The 17,846-nt window shown below is 43.6% G+C and overlaps 1 protein-coding gene and 1 long non-coding RNA gene across 2 annotated transcripts; one reads left to right on the forward strand and one right to left on the reverse strand.

The window, feature by feature from the left end:
- Positions 1–166: 166 nt before the first annotated feature.
- On the reverse strand, positions 167–14,903 carry THAP12 (THAP domain containing 12). The gene is made up of 5 exons (XM_071761763.1): positions 14,791–14,903; positions 5,903–6,023; positions 4,264–4,371; positions 3,303–3,339; positions 167–3,047 (listed from the first exon to the last, which is right to left on the reverse strand). The coding sequence occupies exons 1-5, from the start codon at positions 14,877–14,879 to the stop codon at positions 1,102–1,104; spliced, it is 2,301 nt and encodes a 766-aa protein (XP_071617864.1). The 5' UTR covers positions 14,880–14,903; the 3' UTR covers positions 167–1,101.
- A 230-nt stretch (positions 14,904–15,133) lies between these two features.
- On the forward strand, positions 15,134–15,515 carry LOC139804529 (uncharacterized). The gene is made up of 2 exons (XR_011729425.1): positions 15,134–15,358; positions 15,445–15,515. It is a non-coding gene; the product is annotated as an uncharacterized lncRNA (long non-coding RNA).
- Positions 15,516–17,846: the final 2,331 nt, after the last annotated feature.

A 17,846-nucleotide genomic window follows, 5' to 3' on the forward strand; every position in this document is an offset into this window, starting at 1 on the left:
ATCACACAGATCAGAACTGCTAATACACAAAGTCTTCTGTGTCTCAGACAATACCAGTCACTAGAATTGAAAAAAAAAAGAGAAAAAACTGCCAAAATTAAAAGGTACCTTACAAAGGTATACACATTCTCAGAGGCACAGCTTTACTAAGAAATTCACTACTCTGTAAAAAGCAATTCACATTTTATTTTAAATTGCAATAAACTGTACAAAAATGCTTTGTTCTTGCCAAAAATAACAGCAATATTTTCAATCTTGCACCTAGACAAAACCCAAACTCTAATTTTATTCTTTCCTGGGTGAGTTTAAAAATAAGCAGACGATAAGATGCACACTTTTGTGTCAGAGTCAAGACAGAACAAAGAGATTTAAACACTTGTGGAATAAATTTTAAGTTTTTAGTGTCTTTTAGGAATTTCAGTACTCCTGCCATGCCTGTTAAAAGCCTAAAGAGAAGGATTTCTGTCTCACACAGAGGAATGTAAACAGTCATCCAGAGATTAAAGAGGTTGAGTCTTCCAGTGAAACTGTAAACATACCTCTATACCACTAAAACACTTTACACTGACAACAGTCCACAGCACGAGGGTCGTGCAATAGCTGAACCCACTCTCCAAAATTCCAATTAAAATATACATCAAAGACCATTTTTTTTTTATTTTTCAAAAAGAAATAAAATCCTACGTAACAGGACTGAAACGGTTTATGCTTTTTAACACATTTTGAGGTTGGTTTTTTCTACCCTAATTCATGAGCAATAATGTAACAGCCCCATCCAACCACAATGTATTTTTTTCCAAGATGCAATAAAGTAAAACGAGCACCTAAGTCAAGTCAATCAGATGAAGAAAAGCACCTCTGCCAAGAGCATGGGCTTATTTTCAGGCTTGGTTTTGTTCATGTAACACATTTAATGCAGACTAACAAAACATAATCTGGGTCACTGACCACAGATCCTTCAGTCCGAGACCTAAAATGGAAATACAACTGCAGTGATTTAAGATTTCACAGGGTTTTTTTCCAGCATTGAAACTTCATTAAAGAAAAAGGTGTTTCAACAGATTGCTTAGAGGTCAAAAAAAAAAAAAAAAAAAAAAAAAATCAAGCATTCTCTGTTACTTCGGAGTTGTTGGAGGGAATAAAGACTTCTTGAAATTCCACTTTGTCTGAATAGAGTTTTATGTAGGTGTCCACCATTAAATCTAAGTCATGTTTGATATCAAAGTTTATGTTCAGCAAAGCCAGGTTGCTTGACCTTTGCTCTGTCAGGGTGTTTTTCAGGTAGGCCTTTAACCGCTTTCGTCCTATTTCATATTTTTCATTTTCCACCTTCATCACTGGAAGGATGGACAAGACTTTAAGCAAAGCATACACATTAGGGAAAAACTTAATGTCAGGCAAGTGAAGAGCTTCATAAATAGTTGATGGAAGTTCAATATCTTTTCCTCTGTGCTTCCACTTGATTCTCCAACAGTGGAGCTCAGCAGAAAGAGTGTCTGGATTGGGCAAGTCATTTTTGTACATGTCAGCGTGGTGCTCCTCAGATGTATTGAATTTGAGCTGCCCCATGACTGAGGGCACTAAGGATAAACACTTCAGAGCTTTTAAATGTTGTTCTGAGAATATATCTTTTAATTCTTGAATAATATGCTCCACTGTGGGGACGCTGAGGATGTCTTTGTAGTAATTTTCTGACGTTACCTCGGAGTCAAGGCTGCTCTGCTGTGCCCTGCGAAATTTTCCTGGGAGTTTAATTTGTACATCCAGTTTTGTAGCCAGATTTGTTGCTTCCTCAAACCAAAACTCGTGGTAAACTTCAATGTTCTCCATCACTTCATTCAGGGAATGCAGCACCGCCGTTAAGCTGCCGGCTGCGAAGAACACATCGGATGTTTGTCCCTGGAGGTTTTTCCCAAATGCTCTCGTGAAAGACAGGATGTTTTTCAGAATCACAACAGTGACAATGAAGTCAAAATCTGTTAACGCACTTGAAAGTATAAATGCTCGACCAGCAATGAAGTTGCTCCACCTGACAGATGAATCATTGCCCACAGCATCCAAGCACAGCACCAAGGCTTGTATGAGGTCCACTAAAACCTCAAAGGTATCGTGCCTGACTGTCCACTGGGAACGACAGATCTCCTTCAGCTGGTTAGACTTCTCCTTATTGTTCTGGAAGAGCAGAGAAATTGTGTTGTCCAGTTCTACTAGCAACTGTGGAGACTGATGGAAAAGACAGCAGACTTCTTCCATTGTTCCTAATGCAACAGAAACACCAACGACGGGAACGGATTTTGCCAGCCAAACATTTAAGGCACACGAAGAACACAAGGTATACACAGCCTGGGGATACTTTTCCAAGAGTCTTGTAGCCACAATTTTCATTTTAGAAGCAAACCCACTGGAGACGATGTAGGCTTGACCTCGACAGTACTCCATGTTTAAACCCCACTTTTCAGTAATAGTTGTGTGGAACTTCACAGCTAAAATTTCAGGGTCAGCCTCATACGGTAGAAAACCCACAAATTCTTCTCGTAGATTATGAGAATCATCCACAAATCTCACCAACACTGGCAAATGTTCCTCTCCTGCTATGTCTACTACTTCATCAGTGACAAGAGAAAAGAAGTGTGAGTCTCTTACTTCCCTCAGTGTCTCTTCTCTAACACAGCTTTCACAGATTTCAAGCATTTGTTTCTGCTGGGTTTTTGAACAGTACTCAAGATTGACTGCAGTCATTTCAAATCGCCTCCTCAGAACTTCATCTCCAGCATTTATTCTACATTCCAGTAGAGCCTGAAAGTTATCTGAAGTAAAAATACCTTCTGGAAGCTCATCAACACTGTGACCATCCAAAGGAATATTTTGTTTGCCCATCAGGATCAAAATCTCAAACAAAGATTTCAGGTAGTCTTTGTTTTCTCTCTCTTCCACTGTTAAGGGCACAGGTTCTTCCTCTTGTTCTCCCCCTCCTTCTTCTGAGACAGTGTTTTGTTCATTGCTTTCATTCAGGTCTTGAGTTGCCTGTTCCCGTTCAAAAGCTTCAACTACAAAATGTAAAATACCAAAAGGGTCAAGATAATGTGAATAAAACATAACATTTGCTTTCCCTGACCATCCCCCCATTAGCTTTAAGTTAAAAACGAGTCCTATTTAAAAACTCCAAAAGAGTTTATACTAAAAGTTTGAATCAAGCAGCCACCCAATAATCCTCCCAGTAAATATAAATTTAATTATGTGTCCTCTATTACCTTGTCAGCCTTAGAAACCCAACTTTTATGAAAATTATTTTGCCCACTTACTCTTTTGTTGCTTCAGTGTTCTTATTTCATCTTCGCTCTTTAACAAAAAAGAAAACAAGTTATATTGGTGATATAAAGCACATAGCCTTAAAATATTAAAACACAACAAGATCAAACACAAATACTGTAAATGAGACATTTGCTGTGTTCATATTTACCAGAAAGTGTTAGGAGATCCAAGAGAAGGAGGTTTCTTCAGGTAGTTTATTTTCCCCATGACATTTATCTACTAACTACATGACAACAGTTTGCTCCAACTGTTCCCATATTTATATCAGGAGTTTGCTCAACATGTATTTTATAATTATTAGTAAACAGATTCCATTAATAAATTCTGCTTTAGTATGAATAGATAAAACCATCTTTAACTCTACTTTCAGTCAATAAAAAGACTCAAATTCATGAAGAAATATTTAGAAATTTTAACTTTCCAACATATAAACAGAGTTTAGGAGTTGAATTCCCCTTAACTGTCAGCATACTTATAAGCACAGAGACCCAGACACACTTTTTCTATAATTGACACAAAAAAGTTTTTAACCAGACACAATTCCACAGAAAACTGTTTGATCTTGGTTTTATCCCTGGATCAGCTTTTCTAAACAATAATCTAAAACAAGCACATCTGAATTGGTGCAGACTACAAGAATTAAACAGGTGAACTGAAGATGTAGCAAGAATTTCAGAATACCAGGCTACTCAGCACAGTAATAACAAGAAAAAGAAAGTTATGCAGTGTCTTTGGAAGACAGAATCAGCTCTGGATCAACATAATTTTCCAGATTATTTCATTAAACCTTCCAGTTGTTATCACCATAATCTTTGGGCATACAACTTATAATCAACATAAACACTCAAGAGCTAAATACTATTATTTGACACTTCAGAAGTTTCACCTGAACTTATTGGCCTGTATTTTTTTTTAATATTAAACCCCCAAGATCTTATATAAAAACCTTACCAGCTCTTTTATCCTTTTCCTGTGTCTGCTGTGGGGATTGTTCAGGTGACTTGTAAGATCAAATATTGTTGGCACAGCATTATCCCGTAAAACCGTTCTGTAAGGGCTCTGTAAGGAGATTGGGGAATAAGGATTGGGGAATTTCTCACTCCTATATGTGCACAAAAAGCCTTTGGAATTTCAGAAGCCATATTCCCCTCTCCCCCCCTTTTTAAAATTTATTTTTAGTTTTTTTTTTTTCTTTCTGATGTGTCAAAACAAAGAGAAAGCGATGCTATGCAATTCACATTTTGGGGTGATATTTAAAAAAATATTTAAAATATATTCTAAAAAATCCCTCACCACACCAACCCACAAACAATTTTTCTTCTCTGTTATTTTCACATCAAAGACCCCAGATGCAATAATTAATACTGTAATATTATAATTATTTTTTTTCTGGACTAAAAAGACACATGCATCAGAAACCTCTTGTTACTACTGAATTTTGGTTTTTACCTATTATTTCACAGTTCTAGAAACAATCACATAATCATTTGCACAGTTAAAAGGTTCAACTGCTCCTTTATGCAGCCTTATGAATTCCACAGAACACTGCCACAAAGGATCATACTGCAGGAAAATGTATCTGGTGAAATGAGCAGGGGGAAGAAAAGGCTTCTGGTGGTTATGTAAAGGTTTCCAGCAGTTAAATAAAAACCCTGTTAGCAAAATTTTTCATTTGGATATACTGTAAACTTACATCATCTAAGCTGGCAAATTTCCAGTAAGTATAGAATTTTTAACTGATTATGTTTATAATTATCATTTGACTGGAATACATTTTAAACAAACTGTTTCATAAAGCTTCATTTCAGATTCAGAATTATTTCCAACACTCAATTTGTTCATTTCTTTCTGGGATGCTGGCTAATTGAAGCCCCCATCATGTGCAGTATCACCAGGAGCCCAGAGTCTGATCTGTGTATTTTTAATTATCCTTCATGACCAAAGGACTGATTTTGCCTCTGCATCCATGTAAAATTCAACCTGAAAACTGAAACTTGATACAAAGCCCCAAATTTGCCATTTCCTGCTGTTAAGTAAGCTGTTAAAATCAGCATTATTATGTTAACAAGAAGAATTGAAAGCTATTATTTTATTAAGAGTGCCATGATTTCAGCTGGATAAAATATAACAGCAACCAAAAACTTGACACATGTTCAAATCTCTTGGCCACAACAGAGTGCAATTTAACTGAATCCCACCATGCACAAGCTTCAGTAACAGCACATTAATGATTTTAAATAACTGGAGGTATGCAAACATACATATTTACACCAAATAAATTTATATAATGTTGTAACATCTAGTGACAGGAAACAAAATGAGCTGCAGGAAAGACCAGGGCTCCAAAACACACTCAACCAGCAGAAGCAGCTCTGCTTTTCTCTTTCCCAACTGCTCATTTTCACCTCCATCCTTTGTGTGAGTCTGTGGAGTGCCCTGGACCATGAAAATGATCTTAATTAAGACTAAAAGATCTATTTTCCCAGGGACCAGCTACCCAGGGGATCAAGGATTAAAATGCAACATTCTGATGAAGAGCATTAGTCAAGGTTTGCAAGAAGAAATAAAGAAATGCTTGGGGTTTACTTACACTTCTACATATCATGGAAGTCTCAAAATGTTTAGCACACAATCTGTAATGCTTGTTGAGTTGATCTGGAGTTTTATCTTCTAAATCTGCCCTTCGACAGTTCTCTACCCATCTCTGACATCTGCATACAAAAGGAAAAGCATGAGCTAGTCTTAAGATAAAGGAAAGTCTCCTACAATTTTAAATCCTACTCAAAACAGGGAGTACAGTGAGCCCTGCCCTCTATGCAAGGCCAAACTAAGCTTTATTTGTAACACATCACCAAAAACATTTAAAAAAAAACACATGCCAAAAACATTTTAAAACCATTGTTTTTCTCCTTTTGCTCACCACTTGACACCCCAGCAAATTCAGGAATCTTTTCCCTTAATTTATATATTCTTGCTTGACACCACTGCAGGAAATTCAGGAATATTTTCCCCTCATCTATATATTCTTGCCTTCACACACACGAGGTTGTAACACCATGTCTCATCAAACGTGACTATTTTAAATTCTTAAGAATTTAATCTTGAAATGTTAAAAAAGATGTGCTTATAAAATCAAAGATTTTGAAAGCAGCTAGAAGAACAGTGGCCTTCTCTGCCTCCTCCCAAAATACAGCAGTTTTCTTATTTATTGTGGTCATTGGGAAGGCTAGATTTTTGGAAAGTGAAATAAAAATTAAAAAAAAAAAAAATCATTCTGTAATGGTCACACACCTGAAGCTTTCCTTAGATGCCTGGTTTTTACAATGCTTATTCCAGTTTGGATTACTTTTGAGATACAACACAAAGCTAAAGTAACATTTACCCCACTAACAGGGCTCCAAGATATTATTTCTTCTGGTGAGTAAAAGCCTTGCAATAACTGATGCAAATGCACTGTTCACCTTACATTTTCCCCTATAAAATCTATGCCATCACTTTCTTATTATGGATTTTTGAGCAACATGCATAGACTGATTCTGCACAGCTACTCCAGTAAAACTCACATTGGTTTATTTGTACAGTGAAAATGTGTAGAAATTAATGAGACTCCATCAGCCATTGATAAATCAGTATTTAAAAGCTTTTTCTCCCTGCAAAAATAACCCTCTGAAGTAGCAATATTTCAATGCATTTGCTTACACCTCCTGGCATCCGAGTCACCAATTCACAACAGCACAAGAAAAAAGTTGCAAACACAAAATACAGGTGCCTAAAAGTCTTCACATGAACCCCATGGGTGCTCCTGCTCTCATAGAGTGGATCCTTCCCCAGACAAACTCAGGAACACCAGAGAAAAAAACATTATACAGAATTACAGCAGTATCACAATAATTCCACAGCAAAAGGGAAGAGTCTTCACTATGGAGTCAGTGATCAATATGAATATAAACTAATATTTTGGAGCACTGTAGCAATTTCAGCAGTTTTAGAGCAGCTGTTTGGGAATATCTACAAAGTTCCAGGAACCTACAGAGAAGTTACATCAAAACCCTGCTATTTCAATAGGGCAAAGTGGAGGACATCTCCTCACAACACATTCATGGATGAAATTCATGAAAATGAAAAAATTCCTCAGTCCACTTGAAAACAAAAAGCTTAAGTCTTGGTTTTATTATTATTCCTAAAATAATGAGTGCTGACCCAAGAAAAAGCAAGAAATTACAAGCAGTTTTATTACTGTTTTTGACTGCAAACACAGAATTATTGCTCACAGGAGCAAGGAGGGAGAAAAAAGTGATTATTCAACAATGTAGGAATGAAAGCTGTCTCGCCAGGTGTTTTGGTGGGCAGCACAAGTAAGAAATCCACAGCTCTGAGTGGATTCACCATCACCTGCACTCTCAGCAGAGTAGAGGGCAACTGTGAAGATGAAAGAGGACAAACCTTGGATTCCCATCTCTTAAGACACACACAGCAATTTTTTCATCCATGCAAAATATCAAAAAACAGGCAGGAATTTCCATAAACCAGGAATAATTTATTATACTGTTCTCACAGACCTTGAAATATGGTCCATAAAAATTATTGCTACTACTACTACTATTAATAAGCTTTTTGCTTGGTTTTGGCACCACAGATTTTGCACTCCTGCCTGAGTAATGCAATTGCTCAGCCAGGTAACAGGAGAGTGTTCTTCATTTAAACAAATGGTCTATAAACAGTCTTTTTACATGCAAGTTATACTGAAAGCAGCTCTCAGGTTGCTTTCTAGGTTAATTTATTAAATGTGATCACACCACGCTGTCACAATGGCTCTAGAGTCAATGAGAAGGATTTCAGTCCAGGGCCTGACCCCAGTGCTCTCACCTCCCTCTCTCAGGACTCCTGGAAGCTGAGGAAGATTGCCAGGGAGCAAGGTAGGAGCTCCTCACATTAGGGTAATTCCTCTGAATCACCTCCTGGCAAGCAGAGGGACAATTTGGTGACTGTGATTGTGCATCTAGAACTGGCACACAGTTGTCAAGGACAGACAAAAATCAGCCTGAACCTTTTCAACTCCAAAGTTGCTGCCAACCACAGAACAAGGGGTTGTTCAGCCTGGAGAAGGCTCCAGGGAGACCTGATACTTAAAAGTGACTTGGAGAAAGGTTTTTTAACAAGGTGTGTAGCAAGGGATGGTTTTAAACTAAGAGGAGAGATTTAAACTAGACAGAGAGAAGAAATGTTTTATGATGAGGGTGGTAAAAGACTGGCCCAGATTGCCCAGAGAGGTGATAGATGCTCCATCCCTGGAAACATTCCAGGCTAGGTTGGACCTGATCCAGTTGAAGATGTCCCTGCTCACTGCAGGGAAGTTCAAACTAGATGACCATTAAGATCCCTTCCAACCCAAACCACTCTGTGATTCTAGAAGTAGGCACCAGTAATAGCCAGGGACCAGAGTAATGAGTGATGGCAAAAAATAACATGAGCTCTTCAGAGGGGGCTTGCTTGGGAAACGAGTCTCATAAAGATTAATTAACCATGGAATACTCCTCTCCCTTCCCAGCCTCTTCACCAGTTACATAAAAGTGACTGGCTCCTGCCTTTTGTGCTCAAGTCCACACTGAGCACACAACCCAAAAGTCCTTGGTTCAAAGAGCTCCAGTTTGTTGTTTTTACCACTGGATGGGAAACAGGAGCTTTAGACATCTAGGAAACTCTACTGGCAAAGCCTGGAGCACTGATTGTCTCTCAAGTAGCTACAGGATGGGAGGGAGATGGTGAAGGTTCTGTGACAGGACTCAAACACACAAACATCTCAGTCTGAATTCAGCCCTTCAGTCTTGGTACAAGTTTGGCTCCAAAATGAATGCTCTCTGAGGAATATGGAGTGGATGAACAAAAAAAAAAAGGAGGTGAGACCCCTGAAACTACCCAACACAGCTCTGCATCAATTAAAAATATTTTATACTTTACGTATAAAAAATTCTACAGTATTTTAGTGTTCAGCTAAGACACACTGCATGCTGTTGCACAAGGGCTTCAGTTGCAAAATATCTGGCACAAATCAAAGGTAATTTCAATGCAATATATTACACCACTGCTTAGGTATCACTCATCAGCTTTTAAGGTTTTCTTCAACCTCAAACTTCACATTTTCAGAGATCTGCTGACACCTCATGGAAGCTCAAATGGCACTCCATTTAGGGGCAAAGAGAGTGTAAATCATTTATGCTACCTCAGTATCAGTCAGCTGCATCTCTTTGCTGAAGAAATACTTTGTTCTAAATACTCACACCTTATCTAAACTCAAACCACCATGACAAACAGGGTCAGAAACACAGATAAGGGTTAAACTGACAGCTCTTACTGTGGGGACCACTGTCTAGACTGGGTAAAACTCTCAAGTATGCATCCTTATGGGGGCTACAGAGGCTTCTCACACTGATATTTGGGATGAAAATAATCCAAACCATCCATTAAATCATCATTTTTCAAAGCCTAATCTGTGCACCCCCTTCTCGTTTTCTCAGGCAGGGACAATAAATGAAGCTGGTCTGAGATAACAGGTTATGCTCTCACAGACTTGCTAATGCTTCATAGATGTTCAGACTTGAAACTTCTAACTGGAAATGCTTAGCATGGAACTTGGAAAACATAACAGCAATTATTCAGTTATTTGGAAAAACTGAAAGGAGTAAGGTAGTAGGAACAATTTACCTTGGACTATGTATTTCTCAACAATTATTATTAATTTTTAATTAGAATTTGTTTGAAAAGATGTATTCCAATGCCATTATATACCCAATTCTCTCACTATAAGCTGTCACATTTTTGGCATAAAGTACTTTGCTCACCAGATCAGTTTGACCTATAATGGTAAGAGGTTTTTAAGACAGCAAGCAGTACAAGTAACACGTTGTCATTTACAGCTGCAGATAACTGCTGTAGTTCAAACATGATGAATAAACCACTAACATCCTCCAGGCTATGAAGCCAGAATGTTGCATAGATTTGTCAGCCTTTAAACACTGTTGTTAAACCAGAACACAAAATCAATTCTGGGCTTTTTAACATAGGTTTAAATGAAAAAAGTGCAAGATACTAGGGGGGAAAAAACTTGTAGAGAACTTCAAGAGACACCACATATTTTTAAGAGCATGGCAAAGATGCTAGAAAAAGTTTGGTGTAACTTATTCTTCCTTTAGCCAGTGGCAAGATCTGGATGATCCTTCAGCTTCAATTTTAACTCTATTTTCTACTATTCTGTCACAGGAACATGAATCATATCAGCCTGAACTACCTGAAGGGATTATGAAGTAGTCATGCATTCAGAAAGCATGTTTACTCACACACTGTAAAAATGTAAACTTCCTAAATACATGTCTGCAACCCACTTTAATGTTTGCAAAGGAAACATCCATAAATCTGTATCCTTCCAGCTTACTGTAGCTGACACACAATTTTTTTTTCAAAAGATTTTTACTTCTCAACTCCCACAAATAGTGGTTAGAAGTTGGAATACTCTTACTATGAAACAAAGGACAGAGGGTGGAAAGAGACAACGCCAGGAGTAAATAACAGAAGCACAACATAAGGTCAGCACTTTACTGAGCTACTTCTATTTCTGTTTTCATTTAAAGAATAGACATTTGCCATAACAAATACTACTAGAAAACCTTGCAGCCTATGTGCATCAGGAGGCCTGGTTCTCCTAGCATTAATGCAAGCATTGCACCCACCCTGGAGAGCTTGAAAACATATCTGAAAACACAGCTTTAAACAGCAGCTACTGCCTACAGATGAGCTCTTCGTATATTCTTTTGAAATCCCTTACAGAGGACAGTTTTCTAAGAGAAATCTATGTACCCACAATTCCTATGAGTTTGGAAATTTAAAAAAAAAAATCAGGTCAAGCAGCTTCAAGGAAGGAAGCAAATGAATGTCAAGTATAAATAGTCAAAAAAATCAGCCATAATTACCTATTGCTAGGGGAGAGATAACTGGTATTGCTCTAGCATCTATGAACTTTCCAAAATCATGAGTCAAATGATTTTAAGACTGTTACCTAGATTTTAAGATGAGATTCTACATGGGCTTTTCTACATCTAAGCGCATGATTTATTCTTAATGGCATTTCCATGGCCTTTTATGCACACACTTCTTGCTTTACCTGCTTACTACCCATTGGGAAAGTGAATACCCCATGACTTCTGCTGTTGCTCATGCTGCTCCATCACCATCACACCTGCAATCCTGTGACAGCTGCTTGTCACACCCATGTCCCATTTGTCTCTCTCTCTCTCTCACACACACACACACACACACACACACACACACACACACCTCTTCATGCAGCACCACCTCACCTCAGCACACACAGTATGACTGACAGACTTCCATGACCTGAACCACTGCTGGCCCTGCACAGGCTCCCCTGCCTCACCCCATTGCTGCTGCACCCCTCCAGCTGCCCCACAACTCTGTCAGCCATACATCCTATTGCTACCCCACACCCCTAACAGATGTGCACCTCTTCAACACCCACACACAGCCCAGAGAATAGCACCTCACACAGCCCTGACTCCCTCAAATCCCAACTCCCCTCACAGCCAGGCAGCCCCCTCACTCTCTCAGTCCCTAATTCCCCTCACAGCCCCTCACACTCAGCCCACCTCCCCCCTTACAAAGAACTCCCCTCCTCACTCCCTTCACATACTCAGCATCCCACCCCCCAACCCCTCAGACCCAGCCAGCTCCTCACACCTTCAGCTCCCCACTACCCTCACACCCTCAGCACCAACCCCTTCAGTACCCTCATCCCCAGCCAGGCAGCCCCTCACTCCCTCAAATCCCAATTCCCCTCACAGCCAGGCACCCCCTCAACTCTCTCAGTCCCTAATTCCTCTCACAGCCCCTCACACTCTCAGCCCACCTCTGCCCTTACAAAGAACTCCCCTCCTCACTCCCTTCACATACTCAGCATCCGACACCCCAAACCCTCAAACCCAGACATCTCACACCCTCAGCTCCCTCACTCCCCAGCCAGGCAGCCCCTCACTCCCTCAAATCCCAATTCCCGTCACAGCCAGGCACCCCCTCACTCTCCCAGTCCACAATTCCTCTCACAGCCCCTCACACTCTCAGCCCATCTTTCCCCTTACAGAAACCCCCATCCTCACTCCCCTGACATACTCAACATCCCACCCCCCAAGCAGGGAGGCCCTCACTCCCTCAAATCCCAATTTCCCTCATAGCCAGGCAGCCCCTCACTCCCTCAAATCAGAATTTCCCTCACAGTCAGGCATCCCCTCACTCCCTCAGACCCCAACACCCCTCACATGCTCAGCCCACCTCTCCCCTTACAGAAACTCCCATCCTCACTCCCTTCACATGCTCAGCATCCCAACCCCCAACCTCTCACACCCAGACATCTCCTCACACCTTCAGCCCCTTACTACCCTCACACCCTCAGCATCAACCCCCTCAGCCCCCCCCTACCCCTCCAGCCAGGCAGCCCCTCACTCCCTCAGACCCCAATTCCCCTCACAGCCAGGCAGCCCCTCACTCCTTCAAATCCCAATTTCCCTCATAGCCAGCCAGCCAGCCCCCTCATTCTGTCAAATCCTAACCCCCCTCACAGTCAGGCATCCCTTCACTCCCTCAGATCCCAACTCCCCTCACACACTCAGCCCACCTCTCCCCTTAGGAAGAACCCCCTCCTCACTCCCTTCACATGCTCAACATCCCACCCCCCAACCCCTCCCCCCAAGACAGCTCCTCACACCTTCAGCCCCCCACTACCCTCACACCCTCAGCATTGACCCCCCCCAGCCAGGCAGCCCCTCACTCCCTCAGACCCCAATTCCCCTCACAGCCAGGCAGCCCCTCACATCCCAGTTTCCCTCATAGCCAGGCAGCCCCCTCATTCTGTCAAATCCTAACCCCCCTCACAGTCAGGCATCCCCTCACTCCCTCAGATCCCAACTCCCCTCACACTCTCAGCCTACCTCTCCCCTTAGGAAGAACCCCCTCCTCACTCCCTTCACATGCTCAGCATCCCACCCCCCAACCCCTCCCCCCAAGACAGCTCCTCACACCTTCAGCCCCCCACTACCCTCACACCCTCAGCATTGACCTCCCCCAGCCAGGCAGCCCCTCACTCCCTCAGACCCCAATTCCCCTCACAGCCAGGCAGCCCCTCACATCCCAGTTTCCCTCATAGCCAGGCAGCCCCCTCACTCTGTCAAATCCTAACTCCCCTCACAGTCAGGCAGCCCTTCACTCCCTCAGACCCCAACTCCCCTCACACTCTCAGCCCACCTCTCCCCTTACAGAAACTCCCATCCTCATTCCCTTTACATGCTCAGCATCCCACCCCCCAACCCTTCACACCCAGACATCTCCTCACACCTTCAGCCCCTTACTACCCTCACACCCTCAGCATCAACCCCCTCGCCCCCCTCTATCCCCCAGCCAGGAAGCCCCTCACTCCCTCAGACCCCAATTCCCTCATAGCCAGGCAGCCCCCTCACTCTGTCAAATCCTACCTCCCCTCACACTCAGGCAGCCCTTCACTCTCTCAAATCCCAACTCCCCTCACACTCTCAGCCCACCTTTCCCCTTACAGAAAACCCCATCCTCACTCCCCTGACACGCTCAGCATCCCACCCCCCAACCAGGCAGCCCCTCACTCCCTCAGACCAATCCCCCTCACACTCTCAGCTCTCCCCTTACAGAAAACCCCCTCCTCGCTCCCTCACACACTCAGCATCCCACCCCCCAACCCCTCACACCCAGACATCTCCTCACACCCTCAGAATCAACCCCCTCAGCCCGCCAGCCCCTCACATGCCGAGGATCCCTTCCCCTCCGTTTCACCTCCTCACTCCCCTCACACGCTCAGCATCACCCCCTTTCCCTGTTACCCCTCAAATCCCCTCCAGCCCCCCAGGTCACCTCACACACGCTGCCGCCCTCACCCTCCACCCCCCGGGCCAGCACCGCCGTCAGTCACCATCACTCCCACGAGTTCCCTCCCTCCCTTCCTCCCGCTCCCGGGGGTGTCAGGGAAGCGGCTGCCGGGCCAGCGCCTGCGCAGCTCCCTCCTTCCTTCCTCGCCCTCCATCCCCATCCCCACCACCCCTCTCCGCCTTGGGCCGCAGGGTCCCGCCGAACCCCGCCCTCCCGGCAGCACAGCGAGCGGCGGCCTCCGCCAGGAGAACCGGCAGCTCCCCGCGGCCGCCAGCCCCTCGCATTTCCCTCCCTTCCCCCTTCTCCTCCCTCCTAGGTGAGGAGCTTTGCGGAGGGGCTGCGGGGGAAGGAGGGAGGGAAGGAGGTGCCTCTCCATCGCGGTGTCTCCTCAGAGGGCCGCGGGCCGGCGGGGAGAGGAAGACATTCCCCAAACCCCTTCTTCGCGCCCCTAACCCGCTCCCTTCTCCTGAGGAGGCACCGGCAACCCCCGGCTTAGGGGGGAGAGATGGGGGAGGGTCTCACCTGACCGGGTCCCGTGGGAAGCGGAAGAAAGCGAGGTCGGACTGGGTGCTCTTGCGGGTGCAGTTGGGAGCCGCGCAGAAGTTCGGCATGATTCCCCCACCCCCCCCCTTTTCTCCCCCCCACCCCCAACCCCCCCCACCCACCCAACCCCTCGGATTGGCGCCGCTGCCCCTTTAAATCCCTGGGCCGGAGGGAGGAGGAGGGGAAGGGGGGGGATAGAGGGGGTGTGTGGGGTGGAGGGAGAGGGAAGGAGAGGGGGGGGGAAGCGGCTCTACACTGCTGTGAGCGGCCGGGAGGATTCACCGCCAGGCTCCGCCGGGACAAGAGCCGCCTCTTCCCTACAATGCACCGCGGGCCCCGCCGGGGCTCAGGGCCCATGCGCCGCGCCGGGGACGCACCGGGGGAATGCGCATGCGCCTCAGCCCAGGGGCCATAAGGCGGGGCCGTGAGGCTGCGCGCATGCGCAATGGCGCCGAGCCGGGAGAGACGCGGAGCCTCCGCGGGGTGGAAGTCTGTGGTACTTTGAGGAAGTTTTTATCGTAATAATCACCCGAGGAGGTACAGCGAGGTTAGAATTAAATTTTCTTCTTGTCTGTGCCGCTTTTTTTTGTTGTTGGGGTGGTTTTTTTTGTGAGGTTTTTTTCCTTGTGGAAGGTGCCGCAGCCTGGATGGATACTGAGGGGAAGCCGTGAGTGTTTTAAGGAAATAAAGTCGTCAGACAAGGAGTATGCCCGGTCAGGTCTGTGATAGATCAATGGAAACGAAGTTTAGAAGAAAAAAAACCGAGAGACAGCCGGGGAGTTGGGCCCCCATCCCTGGTGAGGTTTTGGTGATGTGGTTCTGGGGGCCTTGGCAGCGCTGGGTTAACGGTTGGATCCGATTTTAAAGTCCTTTTCCAACCATAACAATTCAATAACTTTGAGAAGAAAACGATGCATCAGCCAAATGTGGCCTGCTGGTACTTGGAGGAAGTTGATGCAGCAGCTGGGAAATCATAGAATCATCATCATAGAGTGGGTTGGAAGGGACCTTCAAGATTATCTAAACCCAAATCTCCTGCGTGGGCAGGGACCCCTCCCACAGCCCAGGTTGCTCCAAGCCCCATCCAACCTGGGCTGAGACACTGCCAGGGATGGGGCAGCCACAGCTTCCTTGGGTAACCTGTTCCAGGATCTTCTCACCCTCAGATTAAATAATTTCTTCCTCATGTTCAACCTCAATCTCCCCTTTCTCTCCAAGTTTTAACCCATTTCCCTTCTCCTCTCCCTACCCCCCCCGTGTCCAAAGCCCTCCCCCAGCTTTCTTGGAGCCCCTTCAGCTATTGGAAGGTTGCTCTGAGCTCACCTGGGAGCCTCCTCTTCTCCAGGCTGAACAACCCCAATCCCTCAGCCTGGCTTCCCAGGGAGCTGCTCAGCCCTCTGAGCATTTCAGTGGCTCCTCTGGACACCTTCCAGGAGCTCTGTGTCCTTCTGATGCTGGGGACTCCAGAACTGGACACAGGACTCCAGGTGGGGTCTCAGCAGAGCAGAGCAGAGGGGGAGAATCCCCTCCCTCAATGCTCTCTGTGCTTTTGATGCATTTGTACATGCTGATGACACTTGGATCATTCTGTTCTATGATTCTGTGATAATTGTTTCAGGTAGAATAGTGCAACAATGTAAGAACTCAGGTTTGATGCATCTTTTACATATCAATAAAGATCCCATCAAGAACATCCTGACACAGAGATTTGTTTGGCTTTAGGAAGCATAATCCAAATCCATGAAATGGCTGAAATGTGCCTTTTAAAAGTATATAAATGAGAAAGAAAAAAAATTACAAACAATTAAACAAAACACCTCGGTTTGATTCCTTTTGGTTGACTTCACATCTTGTAAGCTTTTTTTGTTTAGTAAGAGTAGGACAAAAACTCTTTTAAATGAGGGAGCTTTGTCATCCAGGGCCCTTCAAACGAGGAGTCTCAAAGCATTACTCATGGGACTAATTTCAGTAACTTCAATTTACTTGCTGTCAATTCTTTGCCAAAATTCTAACTCGGCCATGTAGCCGAGTTCTTTAAGTTTTGAGGAGTCATTTAAGCCATTGCTAAGAAGATGTTTTGCTGTACCTGACTGATTTCTTTTTACTGGACAATGGCCAGTGTTTGTATACATTGAGCTGTATGAGGGAATCAATCAGACAACGAAACTTTTTTTTTTAAAGACACTCATTTATCTTTAAGTTAGATTTAATTCAGGTAACTGCCATCTGGTTTGCTGTGTGGATTGTGATTTGATGTAAGGAGGGAGAGAGGAGAGGGCAGGATCATCTGCAATTGCAGTAACAGTTTAGGGGCATGACTGTATAATGTTAACATGAACCACCCGAATATTTCAGACATTTTAAGAACCCATTTCAGTAGGAAAAAATAAATCTTCACCCTTATTTACTACCTTCTGCCCAAGACTGAGGGGCCTTTTCTCCTTCAAATGAATTCACCAAACAAAACCATGTGTGAACTGAAACTTCTTCTCAGGTTTCTGAACAAAACAAACCAGAACTTTGCAATGGCAGCATAAAAAAGGAATTACCATGGCACATATTTGCCTCTCTGATCACAGAGAGTTGCTATTGCATTATCTGAATCACTCTACAAGCATGTTACAGCTGATCTCTTCTGCATGTGAATATATTTTGCATATGAGCTTTCCTGATGAAATGAGTGCAATTACTTGTGCAAAAATTTATTGGAGTTGGCTGGATGATTTTTTTGTGGGAAGACAAAGTTTTAAATGGGTATTCAATATTATATATTCTTATATAAAGGAAAGAAAACACTTATTTTCAAAAAGCAATGATATTACTAAAAGTTCATTATTTTTAGAGAAAATCAGCTTATACAACCACTTAATAGGAAATTTCTAAAGAATAGCTTCTGTTGTGAAGTGCAAAAATCACCAAAACTTCTTCCTTTTCCTACAGGGCAGTCTTTGAAGTTTGCAAATATAATTTGTGTGCTGGTGATTTTGTGCCTCAAGTCTCTATATTATTCATGTATCATTCACAGTATATTTCCA

Source organism: Heliangelus exortis, chromosome 1 (genome assembly GCF_036169615.1).
Source record: "Heliangelus exortis chromosome 1, bHelExo1.hap1, whole genome shotgun sequence".
Lineage (NCBI taxonomy): Eukaryota > Metazoa > Chordata > Aves > Apodiformes > Trochilidae > Heliangelus > Heliangelus exortis.